The sequence below is a fragment of the Convolutriloba macropyga genome, chromosome 7 (genome assembly GCF_964194025.1).
Source record: "Convolutriloba macropyga chromosome 7, txConMacr16.3, whole genome shotgun sequence".
NCBI classification, from domain to species: Eukaryota; Metazoa; Xenacoelomorpha; order Acoela; family Convolutidae; genus Convolutriloba; species Convolutriloba macropyga.
The window spans coordinates 45,538,367-45,558,891 of NC_134474.1; the positions used below are offsets into that span (position 1 = coordinate 45,538,367).

General features: G+C 33.5%; 2 protein-coding genes across 2 annotated transcripts in view; one reads left to right on the forward strand and one right to left on the reverse strand.

Moving 5' to 3' along the window:
• LOC142342913 (uncharacterized) overlaps positions 1-20,525 on the reverse strand; it is a 486,697-nt gene that overhangs the window by 141,567 nt on the left and 324,605 nt on the right. The gene's annotated exons all lie outside the window — the stretch shown is intronic.
• LOC142343048 (uncharacterized) lies at positions 16,660-17,724 on the forward strand. The gene has a single exon (XM_075394735.1). It carries the CDS (start codon positions 16,660-16,662, stop codon positions 17,722-17,724), a length of 1,065 nt encoding a protein of 354 aa, XP_075250850.1.

Sequence of the window (20,525 nt, forward strand, 5' to 3'; positions counted from 1 at the left end):
TAATCAAAATATTACTAACATACATTTAGATGATATGTTTACTAATGGTCTAAGGGAAATGAAAGAATACAATAAATCTCTTAGAGGTGTTATAGTACAATATATAATTTCTATACTTTTATGAAGTAAGTTACTTGATAATAAAGAGCAAGATAGACTTGAGATGCATTATGGATTTAAACAAGAAGATATAACGAAAGAAATAGAAAGTTTTTTTACTAATGAAAATGAGTCAGCCAACAGCACCGAGTGAGAGCTTACTGTATCCAGATTTATCATCAGTATCAGAACGGTTGATAAATGAAAAGATTCAAGCTAATAATAAATTTAACAACAATATTAACATTATAAAAGATATTAGAAATTATTATGAAACTGAAACTAATAATTATGATAAGAAGTTAAGTAGATATAAAAATTATATTAACGTAGCTGAGATAACAGAAATACTATTATCATCAATTGCGACAACAGCAACAACAACATCAGTTGCATTAACAGGTATAGGATTACCTTATTCTATACCCACAGCTTTTGCTACAGCAACTGTTTGTGGTTCATTATCAAAAACAATTAATACTAAAATAAGAAATAAAATTATAAAGTATTCACAAATGTATATTCTAGCTAAACAGTTTAGTGATAAATTTAATAAACTATATACTAAATCAATGAATGATAATAAAATAGATAAGGATGAATATAATGAATTAGTCAAGGTATATGAGGATTATAAGAAGAACAAGAAAAATAAATTAAGTGTTTTTTTAAACTAAAGTTATTAGTGTTTAGTAATAACAATGTCTTTAGTAATAATAATATTAGTATAAATATTTACCGGTAATCGTAATCATAAACATAAACATAAATATAATCATAATCAAATAATTATCTTTTCTTTGTACCTAAGTATAAATCTCTTCCTTTTTGTACTACCTTTATACCTTCACCAGTAGTTGCAAATTTAATTAAATCAGGTGTGGCTTATAAAGCAGCTCTAGGGTTTCTAGATGCCGCTGCAGTTCCTATTTTACTTGCAATCTCTAATGCTCTTATTGGATTATTAGCAACTTTCTTTCCAAAGTTAACTGTAGCTCTACCAACACTTTTAAAGAAATCTTTCAATCCCTCTGCTTCTATTGTTGCATCAGATACTGTCATTGATTTATTTCTATTACACTCAACACAATTACCTTTTAACATCTTAGTTCCTTTGGCTGAGATAACTCCTCTTATGTTATTAGTGCAACTATAATGTCTGCCACCAACACGATATGAATTGGTTTTGAACTTATTTAAAAGACTCATTTCTATATATAAAAAATAATGGAAGTTAAAAAGTATAATCCTTTTGTTGTTAAGACTAAGCGTACGGGTTTCACCAGCGAGCGAAGCTCGAAGACTAAGCCTAAGATTAAACCCAAACCACAAACTAAACTTGAAGCTAGAGGCTTATCTCTAGAGAATAAAAAGAAATTAGATACTATTTATGCTAAAGGTTTTGTTAAGACTAGTAGGAAACAATGATAAGGACTTCAATTATAATTATATCTATGATATGATAGGCCTCCGGCCTTTAATCTCTACGAGATTATATCAACCATCTTATTACCATCACTACTAACACTAATAACCTTTCTAGTTAATACTAATGCATGACATATAACATCGGCAGCTGCAGCACTAAATTTAAAATTAAGTTGTATTGGTTGTGGACCTATATGATCACTTTGATATCTAGTATCAAATACATATATTCTATAACTACTTTTGAATGTTCTATGATTTATATACGGTTTTATATTATATGGTAGCCCATTATAATCTTTATTAAAGCTAACAATCTCTTTAAAAGCCTCATTATAATTATTAGTGCCATAATTAATATTCATTCTATCTTCGGGATAAAACTCACTACCAATCTTACAATAACATTCAGTAACATTCATTATACGAAAGGTACTTGCATCATGAGTTTGTTCATTAACATTATTATTTTCAAAACCAACTATTATATATTGTGGTCTTTCCATACCACTTTCCATACCTAGATCAAACAAGAAATTAGTAGCATTAGGTACGTTCTTATAAAATGTTTTTCTTTCATAATAACCGAAGTCTATATTATTCTTTTTATTTAATCCTTTCTGTACAATAATTCTATTGTCATTACTAGGATCAATACTAGGCACACACCATGATATATCTCTAATTTCTATATTACCATCATTAGCTACTGCATCAGCACCAGCATTAATTCTATATAGAGCTCTATCATTATTATTTCGTTTTAATATTAGTTTAAATCCTAAACCATATATAATCTTTTTTAAATCATTCACAAAACCAAATAGATCACTCATCTTAACCATCATACACAAATGACCTCGTTCTGCAGCAATATGGTCACCTTTAAGTTGACTATCTCTATTACCTTGATTTCTAACAAAACCACTCTCATATTCATCATCAGTACTAGTTAATAACTTATACATCAATAGATTAGGATGACAATGATCTATATATTCAATGGTCCTACCACCACTAGTTTCAAGTTTAACTGAACTAAACAATGCCATCATACCATAATTAACTAATCTAATATTAGCATTATTAGCAAATACACCCAGCATCATCTGATACAACAAACTCTATCTCTAGATATGAATCGTGTATATTTAAATGATTCTCTTCTCTATTGAGTATAATATTAATGTTAGTATTGATTGTATTCATTGTTGCCAGATTATTTGGTTTATACTTTATAATCTTACTTTTGTGTATATCATTATTATAACCATAAGTTGCATCCAAATTAAAATCCATTTTTATAAACCAAAAAGTTTAACTATAATTATAACTATAGCTATGACTATAACTATGACTATGGGGCTTCACAGATGTTTCACCATAACCAAAGCTATCAGGGAACCTGCTTCGCAGATAATTATAACTAGAAATATAATCTTATATTTGAATATAAAAAAATGACAGACAATTTAATCTTATGGGAACTACAAAAGATACATGAAGCTTTAACTAAAACTAAGAAAGAACACACACTTAACTTTAGAATGATAAAGCCAACAGAAAAGTTTAACTTTAGTGAACCTATACTTAATAAAACAAAATTAGGTTTAATTAGATTATCAGTTTATAACTCAGTGTTTAATGTGAATAGAATGAACAATCAACTCATATTTGATACCCAAGGTGAAACATGGTCAAATACCCGTCTTTTAGGTATTACACCAGGTGCATATGAATTATATGAAATAGCAGAATTAATAAAAGAAGAAACTAATGGTAACGTTATAATAGAAATTGATAAGAATACAATGAAAAGTTTAATGGAAGTAAAACAAGGTGCAATTAACTTTGACATAGAAAATTCAATAGCCCCCTTACTAGGATTTAGAAAAATAGTTTATAATAAAGGTAAATATACATCTCAGAAAATTGTTGATATTATGGGTTTTAGTAATATTAACATTCATTGTAATGTGATATCCGGTGTTAAAGATAATGGTAAGGATACAGACATATTATATACTTTTAATCTAACTGAACCACCAGTTACTTGATAAATATTATACCAACTAATATCTTATATCAAAATGTACCTAAAGATAGAATAGAATATATAGAGTTTCATATTAAAGATGAGCATGGAAGACCTATAGACTTTAATGGTGATGTATTAAGTTTTACTTTACATCTAATATAGTTAGCAGACCGAAGGTCTGTTTGATTTAGTTACAGACTTAGACTTAGACTTTACTTAGACTTAGGCTTAGACATAGTCATAGATTTAGACTTAGACTTAGACTTACACTTAAACTAAACTACAAAACTCTCCGATCCCAATTAATTCTTAGTTTACCATTAATATTTATATTTTTAGTTATATCAATGACAATGTAATTATAAGGCTCTTTCCATACCTTATTACATATATTAGCAAAATCTTTATAACTAAGTTCCACATTATTAAAGAAATCTTGATATATAGATATGAGGGTTTTACCTCTCTGTTCAAATAAAATAAATAGATTACAGTTCTCTCTAACACTCTGCCTATCCAGAGAGAACAGGTTTTGATTAAGATATATCATATTACAATTATTATGTCTACCACTACAAAAGTGTTCATTAATAATTGGTTCTTTGGCTCTAACATCATCGAATATCATTAGTTTCTTTAAATCTTTGGGTAGTTTATCAGGAGATGGTAAATCTTTTATATCTTTAATAAATTCTACATTTGCTTTTGGGTTTATTCTTTCTATACCATGGTACTGATCACCAGTAGGTCCAATGATGTATAGCTTATCAAAATATGTACTAGCTAGAATTAGTTTTTTCAATAAGAATGTCTTACCACATTCACTAGGACCAGATATTATACATCTAAAGTTATCTGGGAATTCAGCTTCAGTAATTATATCATCATCATTTAGCCATGACTGTAGATCATCATTTATGTTTACAGATAAATTATTAGTAGGACTATTACTATTGCTATTCCTATTAGATTTACTCCTTTGATATTTTTCATCAAATAGATCAGCAAAGCAGGTCCCCTGATATATAAAATTATCATTATCATTATCGTTATCATTAACAGTATCATTAACGTTATCATTATCATCTTCATTATTAGCAAAGCTACTTCGTAGATCTTTATCAATGACAATATCACTATCATTATCTTTATCATTATCATTATCAATATCATTATCATTATCATTATCAATATCATTATCATTATCATTATCATTAACATTATCATCTGTGAAGCAGGTTCCCTGATTAACATTATTAGCAAAGCTACTTCGTAGATCATTAGCATTATCATCAACCTTATTAGCAAAGCTACTTCGTAGATCTTCACTACAACCTAAACAAAAACACTCATTATACATTCCTGGATATTTACATTGATTAACTAGAATATTCAAAGCATTGTTAATTCTAAATCCTCTATCAATAAGATAGATCATGTATAAACAATAAGCCCCACAATAAGATTCATCATATTGTTGTATTCTTTCATTAGAGCCTAGATTGACATATTCTTCTAAGAATAATGGGGGAGTTTCTAAAACAAAACTATCAAAGTAATACACTGGACCACCTTCTCTTCTTATAACTAAAACCCAATGTGTACCTTCAGTTGGATGTAAATTTACAATAATGTTGGAGCTGGGTTCACTTATGTTATTTGGAGTCTGATCTCTCATTACAATTTCAATTGGTGTTAGACTTATATCTTTACCTATATCTTTTATTCTGATATCACTCATAGCACTATTATCAATATTAAAATTATTATTGAATTCCTCAAAAGTTAGGATAAGCATTTTCTTATAAATATTATTAATGTTTAATTATAACTCTAATTATTGCGAAGCATCGGTGGAACCGTTACACGGATGGTCGAAGACCCATAAGTCTAATTATAAGTTTAATTATAAGTCTAATTATAAGTCTTATTATAAGTCTAATTATGTCTATATTTATCTATGTTTTCATTTATAAAAATGGAGACAGGTAGCGTGGTTATAATTTTTATTTTCTTAATTATATTTTGTTTTATAGTATATGATTCAATACCGAGTAAATATGCAAAACTAGAAGAAAGCTTTGGTGGATTTATGAATAGGAGTCTAGTTAGATTTGAATATGAAAAGTCACCATTACACACAATTGTCTATGGTGGAACTGGTACGGGTAAAACATATTTTGTTAGACAATACTTAAAATTATACTCAGTCCAAAATCAAGATCCGCGAAGTGGTTACACCGATCAGGATCAAAATCAAAATCAAGATCAAAATCAAGATCAAGATCAAAATCAAAATCAAGATCAAAATCAAGATCAAAAACAAAATCAAAATCAAGATCAAAATATAGTTATAGTGTGTAAAGATGACAGAGACTGGATAAATCCCGAGACTAATAAGTTTTATACTGGATTTAATAAATGTGATATGAATATGATCTCAAAAAACAATATGCAAAAATTTCGAAATTGTGTAATAGTACTTGATGATATGGGTGATAAGTTAAATAGGGATATAGACTATTATTTTACTGAAGGTAGACATTATAAAATTCAAATGATTGTAATGTGTCATAAACCAGCTCAAATAAATAATACAGCAAGAATGAGTTGTGATACTATTTATTTAACAACTTATAATGGATCTGATCTATTTAAAAACTTTAATGAGATATATAAATGTGAACATGACTTTAGTAAAACAATTAATGAGTTAAATAGTAACCATTATAATTGTACAGACGGAATGTCAGATGAACTTCGTTATGGTATAATTAAATATAATAAGAAAGAAAATACTTTTATTATTATTAATAGTAATAGAACAATGATATATGATTCAAGAGTTGGTTTCCTTGATTTAAAAGCTCTCAGTTTAAAAGATGAGTTAGGAAGAGAAGATATAAATAAACTTATAGCATATATGAAACCACTCATGATAAATGCAACAGATAGAAATACTATTAGTCATGATAATTATCAGTTTTATTTTAATAAACTTCTTACATTAAAAGGTATTAAAATACAGAATGATGTTTTTACTCAGGAAGTGGTTAAAGCAAATGGTCTTAGATTATTTTCAACTATTTTAGGTATTATAAGTTCAGGTTTAATGATATATAATTTCATGAGTCCTGATATAACAGTAAGAAATGCCGGACATGTGGCAACTGCAGCGAGTACTATGTTGAATAGGGCAAACACTTTGATTAATGTTGGATTTGGAGAAGATCTGCGTGACCTACAAGAAGAACATATAAATCAGCAAAACAGTTACATTGATCAATGTAACTTTAACTTCGTCAATGAAAAGACGGGGATTTTGAATAAAAGAGGAGGAAGTTTTTTAACCGATCTATATAAAAATAATGAAGAATTTAGAGAAGAGATTATAAACTTTGTTAGAGATAAAAAAGAATTAGACCTTGAATTGATTTTAGATGGAAGATGTAAAACTAATACACTCAAAACGTTAGGAAATAAATATTTAGTAGACTGTATCACATCTAAAGATAATACTAAAGATTTAATTGAGATATTGGCTAAATATTTAACTAAAAGTTAGTCAAATATCTACCTATTATAAATGGTTATAAAATGTTTAGAGTGTAACTACAAATGTGGAAACATTGCTTGTTTAAAATATCTTTACGAATCATGTCATAAAGATAAAATTGATAAATGTATATGTGGTAATATAAAAATAAGTGCTATTTGTGCTAATGATTTTTCTCCATGGGGTTGTTCTTTAAAAAATGAATCTAGCTCTAGTTCTGGTTCTGGTTCTAGCTCAAGTTCTAGCTCTAGCTCTAACTCTAGTTCTGGTTCTTGTTCTAGCTCTAGTTCTGGTTCTGGTTCTGATTCTAGTTATAACACCAGTTCTAACTCAGACCCTAACCCTAACTATAACTCAGTCCCTAACCTTAACCCTAACCCTAATCCTAACCCTAACCCTAATCCTAACCCTAACTATAACTCAGAAGTTTTAATCAGTGAAAGGGACGAAGTCCTTGGTACCCCAACTGCCCCGCAGATCAGAAATTGTAATAAATGTAATTATATAAAACCACTAACTGATTTTGATGAGAGTAAGTATACATGTAGAAGTTGTACTTCAGCTAAAGTTATCATTATCAATATCATTATCATTATCATTATCATTAACATTATCATCTGTGAAGCAGGTTCCCTGATTAACATTATTAGCAAAGCTACTTCGTAGATCATTAGCATTATCATCAACCTTATTAGCAAAGCTACTTCGTAGATCTTCACTACAACCTAAACAAAAACACTCATTATACATTCCTGGATATTTACATTGATTAACTAGAATATTCAAAGCATTGTTAATTCTAAATCCTCTATCAATAAGATAGATCATGTATAAACAATAAGCCCCACAATAAGATTCATCATATTGTTGTATTCTTTCATTAGAGCCTAGATTGACATATTCTTCTAAGAATAATGGGGGAGTTTCTAAAACAAAACTATCAAAGTAATACACTGGACCACCTTCTCTTCTTATAACTAAAACCCAATGTGTACCTTCAGTTGGATGTAAATTTACAATAATGTTGGAGCTGGGTTCACTTATGTTATTTGGAGTCTGATCTCTCATTACAATTTCAATTGGTGTTAGACTTATATCTTTACCTATATCTTTTATTCTGATATCACTCATAGCACTATTATCAATATTAAAATTATTATTGAATTCCTCAAAAGTTAGGATAAGCATTTTCTTATAAATATTATTAATGTTTAATTATAACTCTAATTATTGCGAAGCATCGGTGGAACCGTTACACGGATGGTCGAAGACCCATAAGTCTAATTATAAGTTTAATTATAAGTCTAATTATAAGTCTTATTATAAGTCTAATTATGTCTATATTTATCTATGTTTTCATTTATAAAAATGGAGACAGGTAGCGTGGTTATAATTTTTATTTTCTTAATTATATTTTGTTTTATAGTATATGATTCAATACCGAGTAAATATGCAAAACTAGAAGAAAGCTTTGGTGGATTTATGAATAGGAGTCTAGTTAGATTTGAATATGAAAAGTCACCATTACACACAATTGTCTATGGTGGAACTGGTACGGGTAAAACATATTTTGTTAGACAATACTTAAAATTATACTCAGTCCAAAATCAAGATCCGCGAAGTGGTTACACCGATCAGGATCAAAATCAAAATCAAGATCAAAATCAAGATCAAGATCAAAATCAAAATCAAGATCAAAATCAAGATCAAAAACAAAATCAAAATCAAGATCAAAATATAGTTATAGTGTGTAAAGATGACAGAGACTGGATAAATCCCGGGACTAATAAGTTTTATACTGGATTTAATAAATGTGATATGAATATGATCTCAAAAAACAATATGCAAAAATTTCGAAATTGTGTAATAGTACTTGATGATATGGGTGATAAGTTAAATAGGGATATAGACTATTATTTTACTGAAGGTAGACATTATAAAATTCAAATGATTGTAATGTGTCATAAACCAGCTCAAATAAATAATACAGCAAGAATGAGTTGTGATACTATTTATTTAACAACTTATAATGGATCTGATCTATTTAAAAACTTTAATGAGATATATAAATGTGAACATGACTTTAGTAAAACAATTAATGAGTTAAATAGTAACCATTATAATTGTACAGACGGAATGTCAGATGAACTTCGTTATGGTATAATTAAATATAATAAGAAAGAAAATACTTTTATTATTATTAATAGTAATAGAACAATGATATATGATTCAAGAGTTGGTTTCCTTGATTTAAAAGCTCTCAGTTTAAAAGATGAGTTAGGAAGAGAAGATATAAATAAACTTATAGCATATATGAAACCACTCATGATAAATGCAACAGATAGAAATACTATTAGTCATGATAATTATCAGTTTTATTTTAATAAACTTCTTACATTAAAAGGTATTAAAATACAGAATGATGTTTTTACTCAGGAAGTGGTTAAAGCAAATGGTCTTAGATTATTTTCAACTATTTTAGGTATTATAAGTTCAGGTTTAATGATATATAATTTCATGAGTCCTGATATAACAGTAAGAAATGCCGGACATGTGGCAACTGCAGCGAGTACTATGTTGAATAGGGCAAACACTTTGATTAATGTTGGATTTGGAGAAGATCTGCGTGACCTACAAGAAGAACATATAAATCAGCAAAACAGTTACATTGATCAATGTAACTTTAACTTCGTCAATGAAAAGACGGGGATTTTGAATAAAAGAGGAGGAAGTTTTTTAACCGATCTATATAAAAATAATGAAGAATTTAGAGAAGAGATTATAAACTTTGTTAGAGATAAAAAAGAATTAGACCTTGAATTGATTTTAGATGGAAGATGTAAAACTAATACACTCAAAACGTTAGGAAATAAATATTTAGTAGACTGTATCACATCTAAAGATAATACTAAAGATTTAATTGAGATATTGGCTAAATATTTAACTAAAAGTTAGTCAAATATCTACCTATTATAAATGGTTATAAAATGTTTAGAGTGTAACTACAAATGTGGAAACATTGCTTGTTTAAAATATCTTTACGAATCATGTCATAAAGATAAAATTGATAAATGTATATGTGGTAATATAAAAATAAGTGCTATTTGTGCTAATGATTTTTCTCCATGGGGTTGTTCTTTAAAAAATGAATCTAGCTCTAGTTCTGGTTCTGGTTCTAGCTCAAGTTCTAGCTCTAGCTCTAACTCTAGTTCTGGTTCTTGTTCTAGCTCTAGTTCTGGTTCTGGTTCTGATTCTAGTTATAACACCAGTTCTAACTCAGACCCTAACCCTAACTATAACTCAGTCCCTAACCTTAACCCTAACCCTAATCCTAACCCTAACCCTAATCCTAACCCTAACTATAACTCAGAAGTTTTAATCAGTGAAAGGGACGAAGTCCTTGGTACCCCAACTGCCCCGCAGATCAGAAATTGTAATAAATGTAATTATATAAAACCACTAACTGATTTTGATGAGAGTAAGTATACATGTAGAAGTTGTACTTCAGCTAAAGTTAATTGTCCATATTGTGCTTCTATTGTGAGATATGATGGGATACGAGCCCATGTAAAGAAACAGCATCCAGGTGTAGAATTAACTAAAGGATTTAGTAGAAATCTGACCGAAAAACAAAGTTCTAGAACTGAAAGTACTTTAGCCATTAGACAAAATGAAGAGGACTGCTCATGTAAATATTATGATTTTGTATTATTTCTTATTAACAATGGAATAAATAAAGAAAAAGTAAAAGAAAATATAAATTTATTGAAAAGTATAGATAATTTGAAATAAAAGTATAAAAAATATAAAAAAAGGGAATCACTCCTTAAGAGTGAAAAGAGCGATATTCTCTACTGGGGGATCATTCCGAATAAGAGTGAATCGCTCTTAAAGAGTGAAATGTAAATTTTGCTTTAATTTTTTAATTTTTATATCTTATTTTTAATTTAAAATAATTTCTGATTAATTATTGATCCAATATAGAGAGAATATAGAGAGAATATTCAAGAAGACATTGAAAAAAAAACACTTATCACTGTGTTTCCACCGATCTCAGTGTTTTTGACTGTATACCCATCACAGTGTGTCCCATATACAGTCTCACAGCAGGGATCATCTGCGAAGCAGTTTCACTGATCCTTTTTAAGAACTGTGAATTTGGTTTTTTTTGTTTTTTTTTATCTCACTTAGTTTCATAGTTTTTTTTTCATCAGAATCCTAAAAGGCGGCATCGCCTATCGGGGGACGTTCACTGGAGTCAGTGAGGAAGGAACCCCAAACCTTCCGTTTGCTAAAGCAACTTAACTAGACTCGATGATTTAACCACTACGCCAAGTGAGACAGGAAGTTTTAGTTTAAGATTGGTTAAATATTGATTTGGGGAATATATGAAAATTTTAATTATTTTAATATTTTCATTTTTTGTTCAAGTTTTTTCGCAATTTGGTTTTACGTGCTTCGTAGTTTTATACTAGTACTGGGATACGTCCACCGGAGTCGGTGGGGATAGAACCCGAACTATCCGTCTGATAATGGTTAATTACCAGCTTAACTCTGTACTAGTGGTTTGCACTAAGTGAGACAAGAATTGATAGTTTTTAATTGTATAAGAAGTGAATATAGAGTGAATATGTAGTAGTGTAAAAAACAGGGAAATTAAATAGCAGACGACTTGGTTTATTTTCCGAATATGTATATGTCTCCATGGCTCGGGGGCCCGGAGGCCACCATATACACATTACTGCCTTGCAGTTTGCCCTGAATATCAGCTTTGTCCCCCTAGTGAGAGATACAGCATTGTTAGCAAAAACAGTTTTTGTACGAATTGTCTTTGCAGTAAACACTGCAAACAGACATGTCCGTCAATTAAACGATGCCAAGACGGCAGTGGTTTCCATCATACAACATTGCATGACCCAGCAAAACAAATCAAACGTCCAACAGCAGCTTTTTCAACAGAAAACGCACAAGAACATTAGCCTACTGGTTCGTCAAACAACAAGACAAGGTTGAAAATATGATCAACAATTTTCAGACAAAAGGCCTGAAGAATGAGATTTCAAACAGCCGCGACGGGCAATCCTTCAACAGTCAAAACCAAACCAACCCTCAAAGACGAAACCTGAATGGAAGCGGTACCAATCAGTCCTTTAGCATCAACCAGAGTCCCGATGCACCAAAAAATTGGTATAAGAAGCTTCAACTCATCCCCGTTTCATTTCTGAAAGGAAATAAAGCCTTCGATACATATGCCTTAATTGGTCCTGGTAGTCAAAGTAGTTTTGATCTGTATGCCATTTCAGAGTATCTTGAGCTTCCTTGCGAATCCCAACAATCAGTTCCTTTTCAGTTCTTAACACTGAAAATAATACGACTCTCTCTAAAATAAACGAACCGGTCACCATTACTCCTTGCAAATCATTAGAGATTTCCTTTGAACTCTCCCGAGCATACAGCACACCATCTTTAAATGTCAGTGCTGCAAATGTTTTCCAATTGAATCAAATTTACGATGCCTTTAACAACCTACGCCATATTGACTTTCCTTATATTGCCGGTGGCAAAATCGGCGCCCTCCTTGGCGTTAACGCCGTTGCATTCACCTATCCCACTCATGTCATTCAAGGAAATCAACATCAACCGTTTGGTGTCAAAACTAAGTTAGGTTGGACACCAGCCGGTGAATACGAAAATACTTTCACAAACAACCATCCTAAATCCTCCAATCTGTCAAACAAAGCCTTCACCTTTCAAGTTTCAAGGAATCGAATGGACGAACCCGAGCTAGACGAATTAGTTCAACAGTTCTGGAGAATTGAATCCGAATGAATTCAACCAGACAGCAAGCCTTCATCTCCTCTTGATCAAAAGTTTATCGAGATAACGAAAGACTCAATTAATTTCAATGGAAAATTTCAATTTTACAAAACTAATTTCTTATGCTACCTGCTCCCCATACTGCGCGATCTAGGTTTCGATTCATTGCGTTGACAAAAACGGAGTTAAATATCCCGAAGCAGTCAGAGCCATCAAAAGTCACTTTCATATGGATGATTACATCCAGTCCCATGATACGGTAATTCTTGCTATAGCCACCAGAAAACAAAAAAGAGCAAACATTGATTTATGAATAAACCCATTTTTTGCAGAAGTCCTCGGTCACAGACATTGCCGTCTGCAAAGTCCCTTAGCTTTATGGTTTCGGAAGTTACCGTACTGAGAAGAAGAAAATAACGATTTCAGAAGTTACCGATATTTGATTTTTTTTTCAAAACAAGAGATCTCAGACGTCATCTCAATCAATGCTTTGAAAATCTAGACATAAGCGAAAAATTGGTCTAACGTCCTGCTTTCGGAGGGCAATAGAAGCACCACAAGATCATTCAGATTAACAAAGAGTCGGAGAAAAGAAAAGTTTTTAGAAAAGAAGAAAGTTACAAATTCTACAAATTTTTCAAGCTTCTTGTGGTTTATTAAAGTTCTTCCACCTTTTGTGTTCTTCTCGTAGCCCTTGTTGCCTACACGCATCGCATTTAAAACAAGTTATCAGGTTTTAGCCCACAAAAAAAGAACTCCTGAAAAGAAAACAAAAAGAAATTTGCTTCTTATAAATTTACGGAAAGGTCTGTCAGATTTTAATCGCTGAGGTTTTACGTTTAGAGTCAGGGAAATCAGGGAATCTTTGCAGCCCAAGCAAGAACTTCAACTCAGGAAGTCAGAACCCCACTCAATTTGCAACAAATGCAAATAGTTGCCCGCAGCCGACAAAAAATCAGTCAAGTGTTGTTGCGGAAGACCTTCAATTACAAAATCCGCAGTACACATATGCAACGAATGCTGAGCAAGTAAACCAACAAAAAAATGTTGTTCTTCCTACTGAAAAACAGAATCCTCAACTGTTTCAGCAGCTCAAAAGAAGTTTGTTTCCAAAAAGCCACAATCAGTTTCCTAATAAAACCCCTTTACAATTTTCATTACTTCCTACTCAGAGTTGAACAACCTGTGGCTCAACTTCGCTCACAACCAACAGTTTTGCCTGACAATCTTCAAAATTATCAACGTCAAACTGCCCCTGACTTTCCAGCATCTTCAATGCCCGTCGGTGCAAACTTACCAAATTTCGTTGACTCACAGACACAAAACAACGCAAGACAAAATCAATTTTGTCACCCAAACAATGAGCCAAGCAATTTAATTGTGGACAACTCACACGCCAGTGCATCAAAAGCATATTTCGACCGTGTTACACAATTGAGAAATCTTGATTATAAACATTCTTTTATATTACCTCCAATAAAGTTACAAACTTTTAATGGAGATCCTCTACACTTCCATGAATGTATTAACAATTTCTACAGTATGATCCACCATAATACAACAATCACAGATACACACCGAAAAACGCATCTACAGAATTCTGTGTCAGGAAAAGCCAAAGACTTGATACACGCGTAATCTTGCGACCCGTCGTATTACCAGAAAGCTTTAAACGAGCTGTTAAATCACTTCGGTGACCGAACCATCGTGGTTAATGCCTTTATCAACCAACTAGAAAATTGGCAAGTCAATCATCAGAACACGCAAAGTTTTATTGCTTTTTCGTCCTTTTTGAAAACTTCCATGAATGTATTAACAATTTCTACAGTATGATCCACCATAATACAACAATCACAGATACACACCGAAAAACGTATCTACAGAATTCTGTGTCAGAAAAAGCCAAAGACTTGATACACGCGTAATCTTGCGACCCGTCGTATTACCAGAAAGCCTTAAACGAGCTGTTAAATCACTTCGGTGACCTAACCATCGTGGTTAATGCCTTTATCAACCAACTAGAAAATTGGCAAGTCAATCATCAGAACACGCAAAGTTTTATTGCTTTTTCGTCCTTTTTGAAAACGCTTGTTCAGGCATTCCAATACCTTGGTTTTATAGCAGACCTTCAATCAACAACGCTATTGAAAAAAGCCAATGAAAAGGTTCCACACAACCTCATCATTAAGTGGACCGAGCACTGTCTCGCTGAGTCTCTGACCCATCACTTGCAGAATTCCAACAGTGGTTAGAACTTCAAGCTCAAGTTTATGATAAAGTTAACCGGGAAAACCCCATGAGAAACATATTCCCCAATTCGTAAAAGTTTGGAAGCTCAAACGTCAACGCTAGTACAGCTTACGGAAACTATACATCACAGCTTTTAAACTCTCTAGTTGTTAATCAGGACAGGAACTAAAAGCATCAATTGCAACAGAGTCTGCAGCCGCAGTCAACCAATTCTTCCCCGAAGAGTTTCAACGCAAACAGATCTTGCGAAAAATGCAAAAATAATCACAGCCTTGCAGTTTGCCCTGAATACAAGCTTTGTCCCCCTAGTGAGAGATACAGCATTGTTAGCAAAAACAGTTTGTGTACGAATTGTCTTAGCAGTAAACACTGCAAACAGACATGTCCGTCAACTAAACGATGACAAGTATTCAGTGGTTTCCATCATACAACATTGCTTGACCCACCAAAACAAATCAAACGTCCAACAGCAGCGTTTGCAACAGAAAACGAACAAGAACATCAGCCTACTGGTTCGTCAAACAAAAAGACAGCGGTTGAAAATACGATCAACAATTTTCAGACAAAAGGCCTGAAGAATAAGATTTCAAACAGCCGCTACGGGCAATCCTTCAACGGTCAAAACCAAACCAACCCTCAGAGAAGAAACCTGAATGGAAGCAGTACCAATCAGTCTTTTAGCATCAACCCGATGCACCAAAAAATTGGTATGAGCAGCTTCAACTCATCCCCGTTTCATTTCTGAAAGGAAATAAAGCCTTCGATACATATGCCTTAATTGATCCTGGTAGTCAAAGTAGTTTTGTTCCGGATGCCATTTCAGAATAACTCGAGCTTCCTTGCGATTCTCAACAATCAGTTCCTTTTCAGTTCCTGACACTGAAAAGAATATGACTCTCTCTTAAAAAAACGAACATCCTAAATCCTCCAATCTGTTAAACAAAGCCTTCATCTTTAAAGTTTCAAGGAATCGAATGGACGAACCCGAGCTAGTCGAATTAGTTCAACAGTTCTGGAGAATTGAATCCGAAGGAATTCAACCAGACAGCAAGCCTTCATCTCCTCTTGATCAAAAATTTATCCAGATAAAGAAAGACTCAATTAATTTCAAGGGACAAAATTTTGAAACTAAATTGCCTCGGAGAGAAAACTCATACTTGGAAAATAATTATTTTTCCGCCCTCAGTCAAGTCACAAGCTTGAATAGGCGACTCGAGCATAATCCTCAACTTCCTGATAACTATAAAAAAACTCTGCAAATTGACTTGGAAAGAAACTACGTTAAACCAGTTGAGATGCAAGATCCACGCCAGATCGAATCTGGTATCTCCCACATCACCCAGTTGAGAATCCTAACAAGCCCGGCAAGGTTCGGTGCGTCGCAAACGCCGCCTCTAAGTTCCGCGGTCAATCACTAAACACCAACTTGTTAACAGGTCCTGAACTGCTTAATAGCCTACTTGGAGTCCTTATGCGCTTTCGTGAAAATCAAATTGCAGTTCTCGCGGACATCGAAGGCATGTTCATGCAAATTGCTATCAACCAAACTGACCAGTCAGCCCTTCCTTTCCTGTGGATAAACGACAATGAAATCCAACAGTATCAGTTTAAAAAACTAATTTCTGGCGCTACCTGCTCCCCATCCTGCGCGATCTATGTTTCAAATCATTGCGTTGACAAAAACGGAGATAAATACCCCGAAGTAGTAAGAGCCATTAAAAGTCACTTTCATGTGGAAAATTACATCCAGTCCCAAGATACTGTAACGAATGCCACAAAGACAGTTCAGCAAACGATTCATAGTCTCCAGGAAGGCGGTTTCCGCCTCACAAAATTTGTTTCTAATGAAACCGATGTTCTGAAAAACATACCAACACATGATATTGAAGAAAACAGTGAAATTTTCAGAGTCCTTGGGCAGAAGTGGAATCTGAGGAGTGACATCCTGATTATGAAACCACTCACAGATTTTTCAACGGACGCAATTGAGTATACTCAGAGGAAAATCTTTAGCCTTGAATGCTCGATATTTGACCCTCTCGGCATACTGTCACCTCTGACAATGCGTTGCAAAATCCTTCTCCAAGAAATGTGGATACTTGGGAAAAAGTGGGATGAACCACTACCCATACAAATAAGCAGAAGACTTCAGAAAATACTAGATTCATTCTTCGAAGCACATCTTACCAGAACACTAACAAGTCTTGGATTCTCTGAGACTAGTGCTGAATTACACATATTTGTTGATGCCTCAACAGCTGCAATGGCAGCAGGGGTGTACCTGCAAATAACACACAACCATTCAGCGGTAACAAATACTTGTTTCCTGATTGGAAAATGCAAAGTTGCTCCATTAAAGCAAACAAGCGTACCCAAACTTGAACTCGAAGCTGCAGTGATTGAAGTTAGGCTACATTCTACAATCGTGAAAGAATCCTCTTTCACAATTGACAAAACTCTATTCTGGACTGATAGTCAGGTAGTCCTTTATTGGATTGTGTCTTCCAAAAAACAACCTGTATATATTGCAAACTGACTCAGAGAAATTGCAGCATCAACCAAAACAAAACAATTGAGACATATTTCCACATTGAACAATCTAGCCGACCATGGCACTCGTGGCCTAGATCAACGTGAAATATCTCTCAAATGGTTGCAACCTCCAGAGTTTCTGTCGTTATCAGAGCAAATCAGTAACCAGCCTGTACCATCGAAACCAGCTGTCTTAGCAACAACGGCACATACAGCTTCAAATGTTCCAGAGCCAATCATAGACCCAGCACATCTTTCGTCTTGGACGTAAATGCTACTCAACTTAGCCACTGTCCTTAACTTACTGTTCAGAGCAAAGAAACTTCGTAACAGCAAAAACAGTACAAGAGCAATGAGATTGATCTATCTCGGAAGCACTTGATCAGAAGTTCTCAAGAAAACTCATTTCACACGACAGTTTTACCATTAAAAAGGCGCATAAAGCCCCACAGTAAATGCAAACTAGGGTCTTTGAAACCAATCTTCGATCAAAAAGGTATACTTCGTTCATGTGGAAGACTTCAATTTGCTCCTGATGCAATTGAAATAGAAAAGTGTCCAATTATTCTGCATGCGAAAGACACAATCACACGTTTGTACCTTGAACATGCTCATCGCATATGCATTCATCAAGGAACAGAACCCGTCAAAGATTTTGTTCAGCAACGATACCACGTATTTGGCTTGCGAAACTGTCTACTCATAGCACAAAATTTTGCTGCTTCTTATGCAGAAGATTTAATGCAGAGAACATACAACTGATCATGTCTCTTCTTCCTGCTTTCCGTTTCCCATCAGCCGCAACACAATTCCCGTTCTCCTATAGTGGTGTCGACTTCTTTGAACCATTTTCTATAGAGGACACAAAAGGGAATCTTGATCGACATTTCACCAGTAGACGATGTCAACCAGAACTGCTGTACAGTGATAATGGAAAGACATTCATCGGAGCGTCAGAAGCGCTGAATCAAAGTGTAAAGAGCCTTGACAACGACAAAATTTACAAAACTCTCGCTGCTACAAACACGACTTGGAAATTCAACCCGCCCTATGGCCCCCACTTTGGCAGTGTTTGGGAGAGCTTTATACAGACAGCGAAAAGAACGCCTCAGATCATTCTAGGCTTAAAACGACTCTCACTTGACGTATTCCAAACAATACTGGTAGACAGCGAAGCCATCTTGAATTCAAGACCTCTCACAAATGTCGCTGATCTTTCCGATAACGAGATGCCTCTCACATTTAACCACTTCCTGATTAGTCGTCCATTCAACTCTCTGCCACCTGGAAAATTTGACAGCCAGATTCCAGCCAGCTTCAGGACATGGCGAAATCTGCAACAGATGATGAGCCACTTCTGGAAGCGACTTGTCAAAGAATACCTACCGACACTACTCAATCGATCAAATTGGAATGAGAACAATCAGTCTCCACTTACAGTAAATGTTTTTGTCTGGATCCTGAAAGACATGACTCCTCGTGGAATTCGGCCTCTTGGGCGTGTGTTGAAGGTGTGCCCTGGATGAGATGGACAACACCGTGTGGTGAAGGTAAAAACGGCTTACGGTACGTTCGTTCGCCCCGTTTTCCGCACTCGAACGCGTTTTGACTGATTTGCTGCGTTTTTCATAATTTTTTTTTCACGTAACGGTTTCTAGGCAACTTGGGTTACCCACTCTTCCTCTTCGACGACCTCTCCAAACGTGTTGCTGGCCCCTTGTTCTTCTTGGAGCTTGTTGTGAAACAATCAAGTCAAGCGCATGAAAACTTGACTCAAGTCTTTGAACAAGTTGAAAACGGTTACCCGCAAACACGTAATCATCAAAAAACTGTAACAAAAACCTTTACTCAATATAATCTGTTGACTAGAGAACTTATTCCCGTATATATATATATATATATATATATATATATATATATAAATATATATATATATATATATATATATATATATATATAACATTTATGCATCCTTATAAAACGCCAAGGAAAACCTTTAATTTAAAAAGAGAATAGTTATGATAACCCGGGTTAAATTTTTCCACCCAAAATGACGTAAGTGTGGGGGTGCAATGGGAGGATTTTTAGGAAAATGCAGCTCAAAACTCTTACATCATTTTACCCCCTCTGAACAATTTACCCACTCACTCTTAAACCATTTTACCCCCCTTGGCAGCCCAACTCTTACATCATTTTACCCCCTCTGAATCAATTACCCCCTCACTCTTACACTAAATTACCCCCAATAGACGAATTACCCCCACTCTTACAACAAAATGGGAGGTTTTTAGGGAGGACATTTGACCCGGGAAAGTGACCATTAGCGATATAGCTGATACACAAACAGTGGTCAGAGAAACGGGGCTCCAGATTTACAAAGGAAGCTCAAATGGAAGATTTACAAATTCCTCAATTTGTCAGCTTACACTATTTGTCAGCTCATTCATTTGCTTTGATACCTTTTTGAAAGCTGAAAATTCTACGCTCACCGGTGGGCTTGCATGCAAACATTTTGATAATTAGTGGAGCTTTTAATCAATCGCGAGAAAATTACGAGTAGTCTCTCGTGAATTACCTAAGTTTCCTTTTCTTTCTCTCAGAGTAACTTCGGTTAAAGGAATTGAAATAAATTGAAGATAATTGGAAGGCAATTTTACAGTGCATAGTATCAATGAGTTACAAAAATCTCAAAAAAATAATGAAACTTTTTTTCTACAAACCTTAGATCTACAAAACCATCTCTGCTATTTTAATGCTAATCCAAGGTTTTCTCTTCAACAAAATTTTAAATTTTTCACTTCAACC